The sequence below is a fragment of the Emys orbicularis genome, chromosome 8 (assembly GCF_028017835.1).
Source record: "Emys orbicularis isolate rEmyOrb1 chromosome 8, rEmyOrb1.hap1, whole genome shotgun sequence".
Classification (NCBI taxonomy): Eukaryota; Metazoa; Chordata; order Testudines; family Emydidae; genus Emys; species Emys orbicularis.
This window is the reverse complement of record NC_088690.1, coordinates 66,336,979-66,349,142: the sequence shown is the minus strand read 5'-3', so window position 1 is coordinate 66,349,142 and position 12,164 is coordinate 66,336,979. Positions and strand designations below refer to the sequence as shown.

The following is a 12,164-nucleotide window of genomic DNA, read 5'->3' as shown; positions in this document are numbered from 1 at the left end:
CCACATATATACACAGCTTTAAAAAAAAAAAAAAAAAATTAGAAGTCCCTGTGAGTCAGTTGTCTAGTCATTATTGGTTGGCACCTTATTTTAGGCATTACAGCAGAAGTGGACCTCAAGGACTTGGAAAGAAATGGAAGAAGCTTTACAGACTAGTTCAGGAAGTACATTCCATGCATAAAGAAGCAAGCACAAAAGTGCTTGTGGGGAAAAATAGAGGCTGGCATAATTGACAGCAAACAGGTCAGGATGTGACACAAAGATTTGAAGTCCAGACAGGCTATGTTGTGCACAATTTTAAAATTTAAAGACAAAGAGACATTTGATGTGATGAAGGGGGTGACACGATCAGAAAACAAAACAGGATTATTTTAGCTGCAATGTATCTGAAGAGTAAGGGGGCACACAGTGGGAAATGGGTGTCAGGAAAGCCAGAGGGGAAAAGGCTACAGTAGCCTGGATGGAAGATACAGACCTTGATGAGCGTTTTAGTAATATGAATTTAGAAGAAAAGCTGGATTTCAAAAATGTTAGCGAAAGAAACCGGAAGAATTTGAAACGGACTAAATGTGTGGTCTAGAGAGGCAGCAGAGTTGAAGATGACACTAAGGTATTGAGAGGATGGTGGTGCCATAGGATCACAAAACTCTTTACAAACAGGCTATGAAGAAAATATGGTAGCCCTGTCAAAGGACATGGTCACCACAATGATATTCAGCCAAAGTGAAAAGTGAGATAGATAAATGAAAGTCAGCGTTTCTCAACAACCAGCCCGTGGACCGGTGCCGGTCTCTGAGATTTTCCTGACAGTTTAGGAAGGCAGCAAGCTGGTCCCTGGTATCAAAAAGGATGAGAAACATTGCTGTAAGTCACTTGCAGAATTCCACAGAGTTTAAAAAACAGAACAGTCAATTACTTCACAAGGGGTGATGGTTCCTGGTCACCTCAAGCAAACAATGGGTGGGAGGAGAAGAGATACCTTCCCATGCATACTGCATATTTCCCAAGCAAGGATCTTAAATCACTTTGTAACCCATTAAGCTCAGCCCTAGCTGTAACAGGGACGCAATCCCATTCTGTGATTAGACGAGGTCTTCCATCCTAAAAGTCCCCCATAGCACTTTCCAAACTACACTAGCATTGCTCCTCCTGCCACCGTGAATGCAGCAGACATAGGAGTTGATTATTGGGACTTGCTTTTTGGTACAGCAATTTAAACACAGTGTCCCCGAGAAGGAAAGTCAACACACCTGTCACCGGAGGTCATGGGGGCAGCACAGGATCTTTGTGGGAAGAGGTATCCACGCCACAGAAAGGAGAGACTAACTGGAAGGAAACCTCCTCTGGAAACCTGGGTGACTGAGAGCAGGAGAACCCACCACTCACAGCACGGGGGGGAGGCCACCCCAACCCCCCAGGCTACGGGGCCCCATGGGAGTGGAGAATTCTACCAAACAGCACAAGGGAAGACACCCGTAATTCCCAGGGCTATAAGACCAGGAAGAAGCAGGGAAAGCCCAGCACATAGCACAGGTGGGGAAGGATGACCCCCATATACAGGGCTATAGGGCCTCATGCGAGTGGCAGAGCCTGCCATACACAGCATGGGTGGGGGAAGGCACCCCCCATACCAAGGGCTATAGGGCCCCATTGGAGTGGGGAGCCTGCCATACACAGCACAGGTGGGGGAGGTCACCCCCCATAACCAGGGCCCCACTGGAGTGGGGAGTCCGCCATACACAACAGATGCAACCCCCATGCTCCATTTGGGAAGGGGCTCGGGATGGGGGAGTGCTCGGAGTGGCCATAGAGTCCGGCGTGAAGAGGAGTCGGTGTGAGACCACCAGCCCGGCTCAGCCCCCACCCCCCCGGGCTCAGAGACCCACTCACCAGAGAAGGGAGCAGAAGAGGAGGCAGGAACCCAGGGCCAAGAGCCGGCGGGGCGGCTTCCTCATCGTCTCCCCCTTCTGCCTCCCCCGGCAAGGAGGCGGCGGCGCATCCTCCCGCCTGCTGCCGAGGGGGATGAGAGCGGCGGAGCCGGCCGGGCCGGGGGACGGAGCGCTGGGGACGGAGCCTCGCGGGGGGTTCAGACACTCCCGCCCGCCTCGCGCCGCCGCCCCGAGACTGCGCCCAGCCGCTACAGCCGCTGCCCCTGTCTCAAGGCGATCTCCAGCGCGGTGCGAGCAGACCCAGCGGAGCCGTTACCCTCCCCCCAAGTCCCCCCCTTCACGCGCTGAGCTGGAAGAAGACGCGTCACGTCACCCCCCCACACATAAACCACGCCTCCCCCATCGCCAGAACACAATTGGCCCTGCGCATTCGACGGCTTCCTCCCTCCCCTCACAGTGATTGGCTCAGAGGGGCCACTTCGATACAATCCCCGGCCCGCAGTCAGAACTCCCATTGTGATTGGACTACAAAACGGACGGGCCTCTTCAAAAGCCCCTCGCACCCTGGGAGTTGTAGTCTTCTCTCGGCATCGTTCCCTCTCAGAGAGCGGCGAACTGGGGGTGCCCTCCCCAAAGCTAGGACCGGTTTAGGCGTCTTTAGAAGAATTAATAATAGAAGTGACAACAAAAATATACAGATACGCGAAATAAGTTACAAAATAATTATAAAAAATTCCAGGCGATTGGTAGCAGTATTGACCTAGTTATATTCAGGCTTTCTGTAGGGGCTGCCCCAAGAAAGCTGAGCCCTGATTGGTGGGAGCTGAGGTCCCCGAAGGTGAACGTTCCTGATCCTGGGCAAAATAAAGGGGTGGCTTGCGAAGGATGGGCGGGGGGGAAGGCGAGAGGTTTTGTGACCCAAGGATAGGTTGGGTGAGCGAGTCCGCGGGACACCGTAGCTCTCGGCTGGATCCCATTTAGAACTACAAATCCCAGCATGCATCGCTGCAACCCTCAGGCTGGCAGCCATTGGCCAAGATTCTCGGTACAGGCTGGGAGTTGTAGTTTTCCAGGGCCTTGATGCTGTTCTAGTCATAGGTCTGAGGGATGTTTTACCCAGTCCAGCCCATGCTTTAACCCAATTTTACAGATGGGAAAACTGAGGCACAGAGTGGGGCAGCAAGTCACCCAAAGGCACCCAACAGACCAATGGCAGAGCTGGGAATAGAACTAATGTTGCCAACATTCTATTCGCACAAAACTGAACAATCTTGTCCCACCCCTTCTCAGAGACCCCGTCCCTTGTTTGCTCCATCCCCCCCTCGCTCACTCTCCCCCCTCCTCACTCACATTAACCGGGCACAGGGTTGGAGTGCGGGAGGCAGGGCCGGCGCAACCCATTAGGCGACCTAAGCGGTCGCCTAGGGCACAATTTGGGGGGCGGCGACCGCAGGGGTATTTCAGCGGCGGGACCTTCCACCGCCTCTGTGGGGGGCGGCATTTCGAGGCGGGACCTTCCACCGCCTAGGGTGGCAGAAAAGCTGGCGGCACTCCTGACGGGAGGGGGATGAGGGCTTCAGTTGGGAGAGGGGGCTCTGGACTGGGGCCAGGGATGAGGTACTTGGGGTGCAGGAGGGGGCTCAGGGCTGGGGAAGGGGGTTGTGGCATGGGGGATGTGTGAGGTGCGGGCTCCGGGAGGGAGTTTGGATGTGGGAGGGGACTCTGGGCTGGGGCAGAGGTTTGGGGTATGGGGTCCCAGCAGCGCTTACTGCAGCTCCTAGGAAGTGGCTGCCAGGTCCCTGTGGCCCTTAGGCGCATGGGCGGCCAGGGAGGCGCCGCACGCTGCTCTCGTGCCTACAGGTGCCGCCCCCTAGCTCCCATTGGTTGCAGTTCCTGGCCAATGGGAGCTACGGAGCCAGCACTCTGGGTGGGGGTAGCGTGCGGAGTCTCGCTGGCTGCCTGTGCACCTAGAGTCGCAGGGACCTGCAGACCGCTTCTGGGAGCCGCACTGAGCCAGGGCAGGTAGGGAGCCTGCCTTAGCCCCAGGCCCGCACTGCGCCACCAAGCGGACTTTTAACAGCCCAGTCGGCGGTGCCAACCAGAGCCGCCAGAGTACCTTTTCGACCGGGCATTCCGATCGAAAACCGGACACCTGGCAACCCTAACTAGAACCCAGGTCTCCTGTATCCCAGGCACCCCTTGGGGAATGCTGCCTAGTAAAACACCCTCAAGCTGCAGGGGTTGGGGGCTTCCAAATGCTGCCACAAACGAGGCAAACAACAGACTCCTTCGCTGCACAACCCTGCTTCATCCGCAGTACACTATCCAGCCTGTCCATTGAATGGGGGAGGGGCCTGTGGAAAAACAGAATGTGATCAAATAATGAAAGGCTGTATTATAATGCGTACGCACCAGGGGGACAAATTAAGGAGCACAGGAACGTCTGAAATGACTGAACCATTCTGGTTAAAACGTTCCCTCAAAAAAATCCAGCCCGAAGCACCAAGCATTGAAAAGTTCAGCCCAAACTATTGAAGTCTGGCAAAATTAGAAGTACCTGAAAATGGAGTCTTGTAATGGAAAATGTCAGGTAACCAGGTTCACCTATAATGAGCACTGGTGACAAGTTCACAGTAATTAAAGGTAGCACTGAAGAGTGCAGTTACAGTGAGGTCCTCCTGTTTAATAACGACTTTGTCCCAGATCCCCAGCTGGTGAATCCACTGGTGTCTAGGGTGCTTTGCTGATTTACCCCTACTGAGGATCTGGGCCAGCATCTCCAGGAGGAGGCAGGTGTTGCATCTGATACTTACATGTCTCTCCATAACCTTCTTCATTTGTGCCATTTGACGAGGGGTGAATTTTACCCTAACCTGGGAAGGAATTTTACTACATTGAAGTTAAAGGAGAATGCATGGCTATAGGGCCATAGCCAAGATTTACAGGCCCTCGGACAAGATGTCAAAACAGATTCCCTCTGCAGCCTGGCCACTCTAGTGACTGCCCCGGCATAATCCATAGCTGTATCCACTCCTGACAGTGGTCTCAATCCCCTCCCTTTGTTTCTATCTCCTCCACATGGGTGTTTTTAAAGTCCAGCCTCTCTCCCAGACTCCACTCCCAGAGACACAGGGACCCAGACTCAGGCAAGGCAAGCTATGCAAGTGCTGCCGTGGTGACAGAGAAACAGAGCACCCAGCTGTCTGTCAGGGAAAGGTGCAGTGTGCCCAGAATGGGGCAGTATCAGTGGGGGACAGATTGCCTTTGCAGCCTTTTTACTTCTTCAATAAGATCCTAGGCCGACTGCGTGCAGGGCTGGCTCCCTGGTAGAAGTTAGAGCAGTCTAAGAATTGGGCTGATATTTGACTGGAGATCACCAGGTCATACAGAAGCCTTGACCATGCCCCCTTTTCCTATGGGCCCTGCTGGGAGGGATTGGCAAATCCTCACCACTGGAGGATCTCCCTACACTGGGGTGATCTTCCTGCAGGTGAATATGCTGGCTTTAAGACCCCTCCACGCTGGCATATCATGATGTAGATCAGCAACAATGCAGCTGAGGATCAGGCCCAAGTGTCTCAAATCTAATCTTGTAGCAATTAGCAGACCTTATCGGTAGTGCTCCTAGTGATCTCTGGCGGGACACGAGATCTCAGTGGCATCGCAAGTAGCCAGGGACTACCCCTCCTCCTGTAATGAGCCACTCCTCTTTTACTATCAACAGGGATCTTTCTTCCCATCATCATTATACGACTTATGCCTCCCATTAACTTCAGACATCCTCACATGGATAACTGTTAATAGCAAGGAAAAGATCTCCAACAGAGTACTGATTCCAACATCTTAGGCATTGGTCTATAGCAGGATTAGCTGGCCAAAATCCTCTATTGATCTTTTTAAGCATTATACTCCTTACAAAATCCCTTTCACATGGACTTTAATATTGAAGCAATTAACTCAGATGTCTAAAAAAATTAACACCTTCAACATTTTTAGTGTGTGTTGTTGTCAGACGCTCAGCGGGTGGTTCTGTGAATGGATTTCCCATTTCACTATCTGAAACACGGAGAGCTTTGACATAAATCAACCCAGACACACAGGGCCATGTTAATCCCTGGTCTCTCTTTCTTGAAGCCTGTGGTGTTTCACCAGGGAGGAATGTGATCCACAGGATATGAAACAAAATGTGCCACTCCAGAGCAAGTTTCAGCTTGGATTTGAATTTCAGGTTTAGTTAGAGGTTGGGTGGGGAGAAATTCTTCTTTATAAATTGGAAAAACTCACTGGATTCAGCATTAACCTTCATTACAGAAAAACAAATTAATCTACCAAAAATACAGATTATATTTGCCCTCAAAGTGACCACTGTGAAGCTCTGTGTTCCTTCTCTGTTGCTAGATGCCTATGAAAAAGACAGACACGCAATATGTGGGTATGTATTAGGACTGCTTGAACATTTTCCATCTAACTGCTGTGGATGGGAAATTGCATTTTTGACTCAGCAACATTTTTTGCAAGAAGCATCTGAAATTTTTGATTTGCCATTGAAAGATGGAATTCCTGAAAAATTTTAGATGTTGACCAAAACTTTTCAGTATTTTAATTTCTGCCAAAAAAATTGAAATTTTCCACATGAAAAATACCACTTCTGACCATCTCCAATAGCTCTATTACATATGGACTCTTGCACCAATTACTGTACTTTTAGGTTGAATCGAAGGTTGCAGATACATAGCTGTGTTTTGAGTGCATACTCTTTACAAGAATGTCAGAGGTAAAAAGGAGAACAAATAGCAAATCTTAGAAACTCAAGAAATACAGAGGTGAGTTTGTACTTCAGAACAAAGGCACCTCTAAAGATGCTAGCCTAACCTCTTTCCTTCCCCTGTAGTAGGGTGACCAGATGTCCCAATAACATCGGGACTGTCCCGATATTTAACCCTTTGTCTCGATCGATGTACGATCGGAATGCCATTTGTCCTGATATTCAGGTAAGGAGGCGAGCGGAAGGGAGGTGCCGACTCCATGGGTGCTCCAGGGCTGGAGCACCCACGGGGGAAAACTAGCAGGTGCTCCGCACCCACCCGCAGCCAAGCTCCCCCCTCCTCGCCTTCCTCTCCCCTCTCCAGCGCACCACGTCCCTGCTCCTCCCCCTCCCTCCCAGCGCTTCCCGACGCCTAAGAGCTGTTTGAAGGCGCTTTGGACTTTCCGGGAGAGAGGGGAAGGAGCGGGGACACAGCGCGCTCAGGCGGAGAAGAGGCAGGGCAGGGGCGGGGACTTGGTGGAAGGGGGTAGAATGGGGGCGGGGCAAGGGTCGTGCAGGGGCGGGAAGAGGCGAGGGCGTGGGCGAGCACCCCGGTGAGCGGTGGGCAGGGGGCCTGAAAAGGCGAGCAGCGAGCCAGGGGAGGGCAGGGGTGAGGAGGTGAGCGGTGAGTGGGGGTCTGAGAAGAGACACAGCAAGCCAGCGGCAGGCCGGGGGATGAGGAAGGGCATGGTGGTGGGGGGCCAAGCGGGGAGGAGGCAGGACCTGGGGCAGAGTGGGAGCGGAGCCTGGGAGGAGTGGGGGTGGACTGTGGGCGGGGCTGATGACACCCCAATGTGTCCCTATATTTCACTGTTGTGATCTGGTCACCCTACCCTGTAGTGTGTCGGAAATGTGCACTACAGATCCCCAGCTTTTGTGATTAAACCTAACTCTACTAGTTGAGGACCTGGCCTGCTGACTTTATCAATGGTTTCATACATACCTCTGTGTTACCAAGTCTGATGATTTCTTGCCACACTAATTTCTGTTCTTCTTTCATAAGTGCTTTAATAATGTGCACTGGGAAGAGGAGTTGATACAGGGGCACGCCCTAACTCTGGGTCTAACTTGGATAATTGGAGGTCACACTCGTAGGACCTGATCCTGTAAAGTGCAGAGCATCTTCTGTGAGGAGCAGAGTGTCTTTCTGTGAGAAGGAGAGTGAGGGATGATTGCCGTCAGTGTGCTTTTCTAAGGTCATGTCTAGATGAACAGATCACTTCCATAGCAAAGGTAAGGAAGCTGCAATTTGCTCAATTTTTTTGCAAATTAGGCAAATGCCCCAGGCTCCTGGCATGATGGCCCCTCAGTTAGGCAGTTTGGGCACCCCTGATTTGGACTACACCAGATATAGATGGTTACTATGCACATATTTAATAAACTCTGCTAATGGGACCTACCCTTATAAAGGGTAGCACTGGTCTTCATGTCAAGACAATTAGTCTGCAATCCATTAGAATGTGTAATCATTGCCCGGGCAAAGAATGAATAGACCCAGTATAAATAGAAGTCAGGCAAAAGCTCATGTAATACAGACATGGTTTGTTAACATTCTGTAGGCAGGATTGTGCACTGCATTTCTATGGTACCTTTCCTACAAGGAGCTCAAAGCTCATTACAAACAACAAGGTCCCATCTATATTGCGGCTATCATAGTGATTTTGTAACTAGTTACAGGGACGGTCATCTTAACCAGTTACAAGAAACATGGGTCAGTTTGGCCCAGGCCCTCAAAAGTATTTAGGCACCTTGCTCCCATCGATTTCAAAGAGCTAAATACCTTTGAGAACCTTAGCCTGTGTGTCCACACAATGGCTTGTCTGCAATTGCAGCTGTGTTTGCATGTTTGAACCCACCATGCTGCCTAAACCATGTGTGTATGAGTGCATTGTGGGAAGATGCTGGACACCTACCCCATAATGTGTCAGTAGGATGACAGAGTGCCTGGAGGACATGCACAGAGAGCGGCATTAGCGGGACTTTGGGGATGTCCTACCACACAGGGAACTGGAAGGAAGAACAGTTGGCCAAACCGGTTCAACAAACATGGTGGGCTCCTGCCCACACTACAAAACCAGTCTGCTGAACCCATTCCAGGAGACAGCTGAATGCCAGCCGAGGCCTCCAGGGTCTTGGCTATGCAGAGAAATGTAGGGAAGTCCCCCTACCATTGCGTCAGCACTGGTGCAGCTCAACCAGCCCTAGCACAGAGCAGCCGCTGGTATTTGGATCACCATGTTCAGCTTACCCTGCTTAATGTAACTCATGAGAGACTGTGTTGCCTAGAGGATATAGCAGGATCAGGGGTGGCAGGTTTGTAGAAATTTTGGTGTTGCCCAGAACCTGCCTCCCCCAAACTCCGCCCCCTACCTGCCTAAGGCTCTGGGAGGGAGTTTGGGTAGGGGGAGGAGGTCTGGGGTGCAGGCCCTGGGCTGGGGCTGGGGATTAGGGTGCAGGAGGGGTGCAGGCTCTGGGAGGGAGTTTGGGTGCAGAAGGGGTGAGAGGTTGGGCTCTGGGAGGGAGTTTGGTGGGGGAGGGGGTCTGGAGTGCAGGCTCTGGGATGGAGTTTGGGTGCAGGCTCTGGGCTGGGGGTGGGGGCATAGGAGGGGTGAGGGGAGCAGGTTCTGGGAGGGAGTTTGGGGGTGGGGTGTGGGGGGTGTGGAGGGAGGGGATGCAGGCTCTGGGAGGGAGTTTGGGAGCAGGAGGGAGTGTGTGGGAAGGGGGAGGAGGTGCAGGCTCTGGGAGGGAGTTTGGGTGCAGGCTCTGGGCTTGGTGTGAGGGCGTAGGAGGGGTGAGGGGGCAGGCTCTGGGAGGGAGTTTGGGGGCGGGAGGGGGTGTGTGGGAAGGGGGAGGAGGTGCAGGCTCTGGGAGGGAGTTTGGGGATGAGAGGGGGTGCAGGGGTGAGGGCTGTGGGGTGAGGCTGGGGATGAGGGGTTCATGATGCAGGAGGGGGCTCAGGGCTGGGGCAGAGGGTTAGGGTGCAGGGGGATGAGGGCTTTGGCTGGGGATGGGGATGAGGGGTTTGGGAAGGGCTCACGGCTAGGGCAGAGGGTAGGGGTGCGGGGGGGTGAGGGCTCTGTCTGGGGCTGGGGCTGGGGGGGTTGGGACGTTGGAGAGGCTTAGGGCTAGGGCAGAGGGTTTGGGTGCAAGTAGGTGAGGGCTCTGGCTGGGGGTGCGGGCTCTGGGTTGGGACAGGGCTGGGGATGAGTTTGGGGTGCACACAGGCTGCCCTGGGGCTGGGGCCAGAGAGGAGGACTCCCCCCAGCCCTCTCTCCGCTGGCAGCAGTGAGCTATGGGGGAGGGCCCCCCTCTCCTCCTCGGCAGCACACTCACCCTGCACCACTGTCACTGCACGTGCTCCTAGGGCCACTCTCAGGTCTAGGAAGCCCCCTCGTCTCTCCTCTGGTGGGTGCTGGGGGGGGAGGGCTTCCATCACATGTGCACCTCCTTCCCTGCTGCTGCCCCTCACTGTAGCCTCACTGGGGGTGGGGGATGGGGCTGCCCCTTGCCCAGCGTGGGGCAGAAGCACGGGCAGGGGGACCCCCTGTGCTGGTGGAGGGTCCCGCCAGAAAAGGGAAGGGTCTGAGGCAGAAGGGCAGGGTAAGGGCAGCCTGCCTTGCCACTAGTGGATGGGTGGCACTAGGACCCTGCGGCAGCAGTTGATACTGGGAGCCGGTGCAGCACAGAGTCAGCGTGGAGCTGCAGGCTCCGGGGCCGGGGAAGAGGTGCGCGGGGTCAGCAAGTTGGGGCCGGGGGACACTTGGGGGAGCCATGTGGGGGCAGCAGGCAGGGCCGGGGCAGAGACCCGGCCCCAAACATTGGTGGAGCCGGGCCCCCGGGCCCTGAATATTGCTGGAGCCCGGGCACCACGGGCCCATACAACTCACCGCCCCTGAGCAGGATGCCTGGGTTCCATTACTGACTTGCCATGTGGTCCTGAGGTCCCATTGCCTCCTGGGTCCCACTACTGACTTACCACATGGCTTTTGTCAAGTCTTCTCTACACTAGGCATTTTTCTTAAATTTGCCCACTGGTGCAGCTCTTTAGGCGAGTGCAACAGCAGAGGTCCCACCACTCTCTGCTGGTGTTTAATCCCTATCTCATCTAGGCGTGCTCTTAATAGAGCTTGACCACACCGTGGTGAAAGTCTGTCTACACTAGTGCTCTCGCTATTGCTACCACCAGGGTAGCCACAGTAGGACTAAGGCAGTGCTGGGAGAGTCCCCTACATTTCCTCACTCTACGTACAGCTTAGCAAGGGTGAGAAAACAATTTGCTGCCACAGCTGAGTTTTAACTGTGTAGCTACTGCTCAGTGGTTAAAAACCGTAACAGAGGCAGGACTTGACTGAAGTCCCGCCACCCCTGTGAGGTAGAGAAGTATTCTTATCCCTGCTTTATAGATGGAAAAGCTGAGACACCCCTGGTTAAGGGACTTGGCCCAGATCATGCAGCATGTCAGTAATAGAACCCAGGAGTCCGGACTCCCAGTCTCCTACTAGCATCTTCTGGGCAATGTTGACTCATTGGTTACAATGTTGTTCCTAATTCATGCACCTGGGGGAAGTATGCCAGTGAGCATCTTCCCCCATAGTCTACAATATTCATCTCTGTCTTACAGGAAATAACTCTGTGATATCAGTCACCTGGCAGCTCCCTGTTTGAGTTAGAGCTCTCTGTGAGCACATGAAATTCCAGCCAAGGCAGTGCCAGTTAATGCACCCATGCACCCCAAAATGCTAACTCCTTTCCAACAGCAATGCCAGCTCCGCCCAAGCTGACAATGCAATCCTGAAAACCCCGAGAACCTCGTCAAATAGAGAACTCTTCCCCGAGAGGTAGTTTGTGTTCAGTGGTTTGTGCTTCTGACAGCTTGACTCACTGGTTCCAACAGCTTTATCCTCCCAGTAATACACTAGGTGTGACCATAGGCGCCGACTCCACGGGTGCTCTGGGGCTGGAGCACCCATGGAAAAAAAATAGTGGGTGCTCAGCACCCACATGCTACCTGCCAATCAGCTGCTCAGTGGCGGGCAGGAGGCTCTGGAGCGAGGGGAGGAATGGGGGCTGGGCCTCAGGGAAGTGGCAGAGTGGGACCTCGGTGCAGAGCAGGGGTGGAATGCCCACCTGGAAAGAAGAAAGTCGGTGCCTGTGGCTCTTGGACATAAAACATAAGGGGGACCAGATGGCTCAGGAGCACTAGGGAGGCTGTGGAATCTCCATCCTTGGAGGTTTTTAAGGATAAAAAATTACCTGTCAGGGATGGTCTAGAATCTCTAGATAATACTTAGTCCTGCCTCACTGCAGGGGACTGGACTAGATGATGTACTGAGGGCCCTTCCAGTTCTACATTTGTATGATTTTATGAAATACAGAGACTTTCATCTCTGGGCTGTCTGTTTGACTCCAGACTGAAGGTTGTTTCTATCTGATGCCTGTTTAGTAGCTTCTGTGAGAAGTGTTGGTGGCCT

At 53.3% G+C, this 12,164-nt stretch overlaps 1 protein-coding gene across 1 annotated transcript in view; it reads right to left on the bottom strand.

The window, feature by feature from the left end:
* The window catches only part of SUCO (SUN domain containing ossification factor), a 72,378-nt gene extending 70,423 nt beyond the window's left edge, over positions 1-1,955 (bottom strand). Inside the window, exon 1 of the mRNA XM_065409617.1 lies at positions 1,891-1,955. Coding sequence (XP_065265689.1) covers positions 1,891-1,955 — 65 coding nt within the window. The remainder of the gene's footprint in view (positions 1-1,890) is intronic.
* Between the last annotated feature and the right edge of the window lie 10,209 nt (positions 1,956-12,164).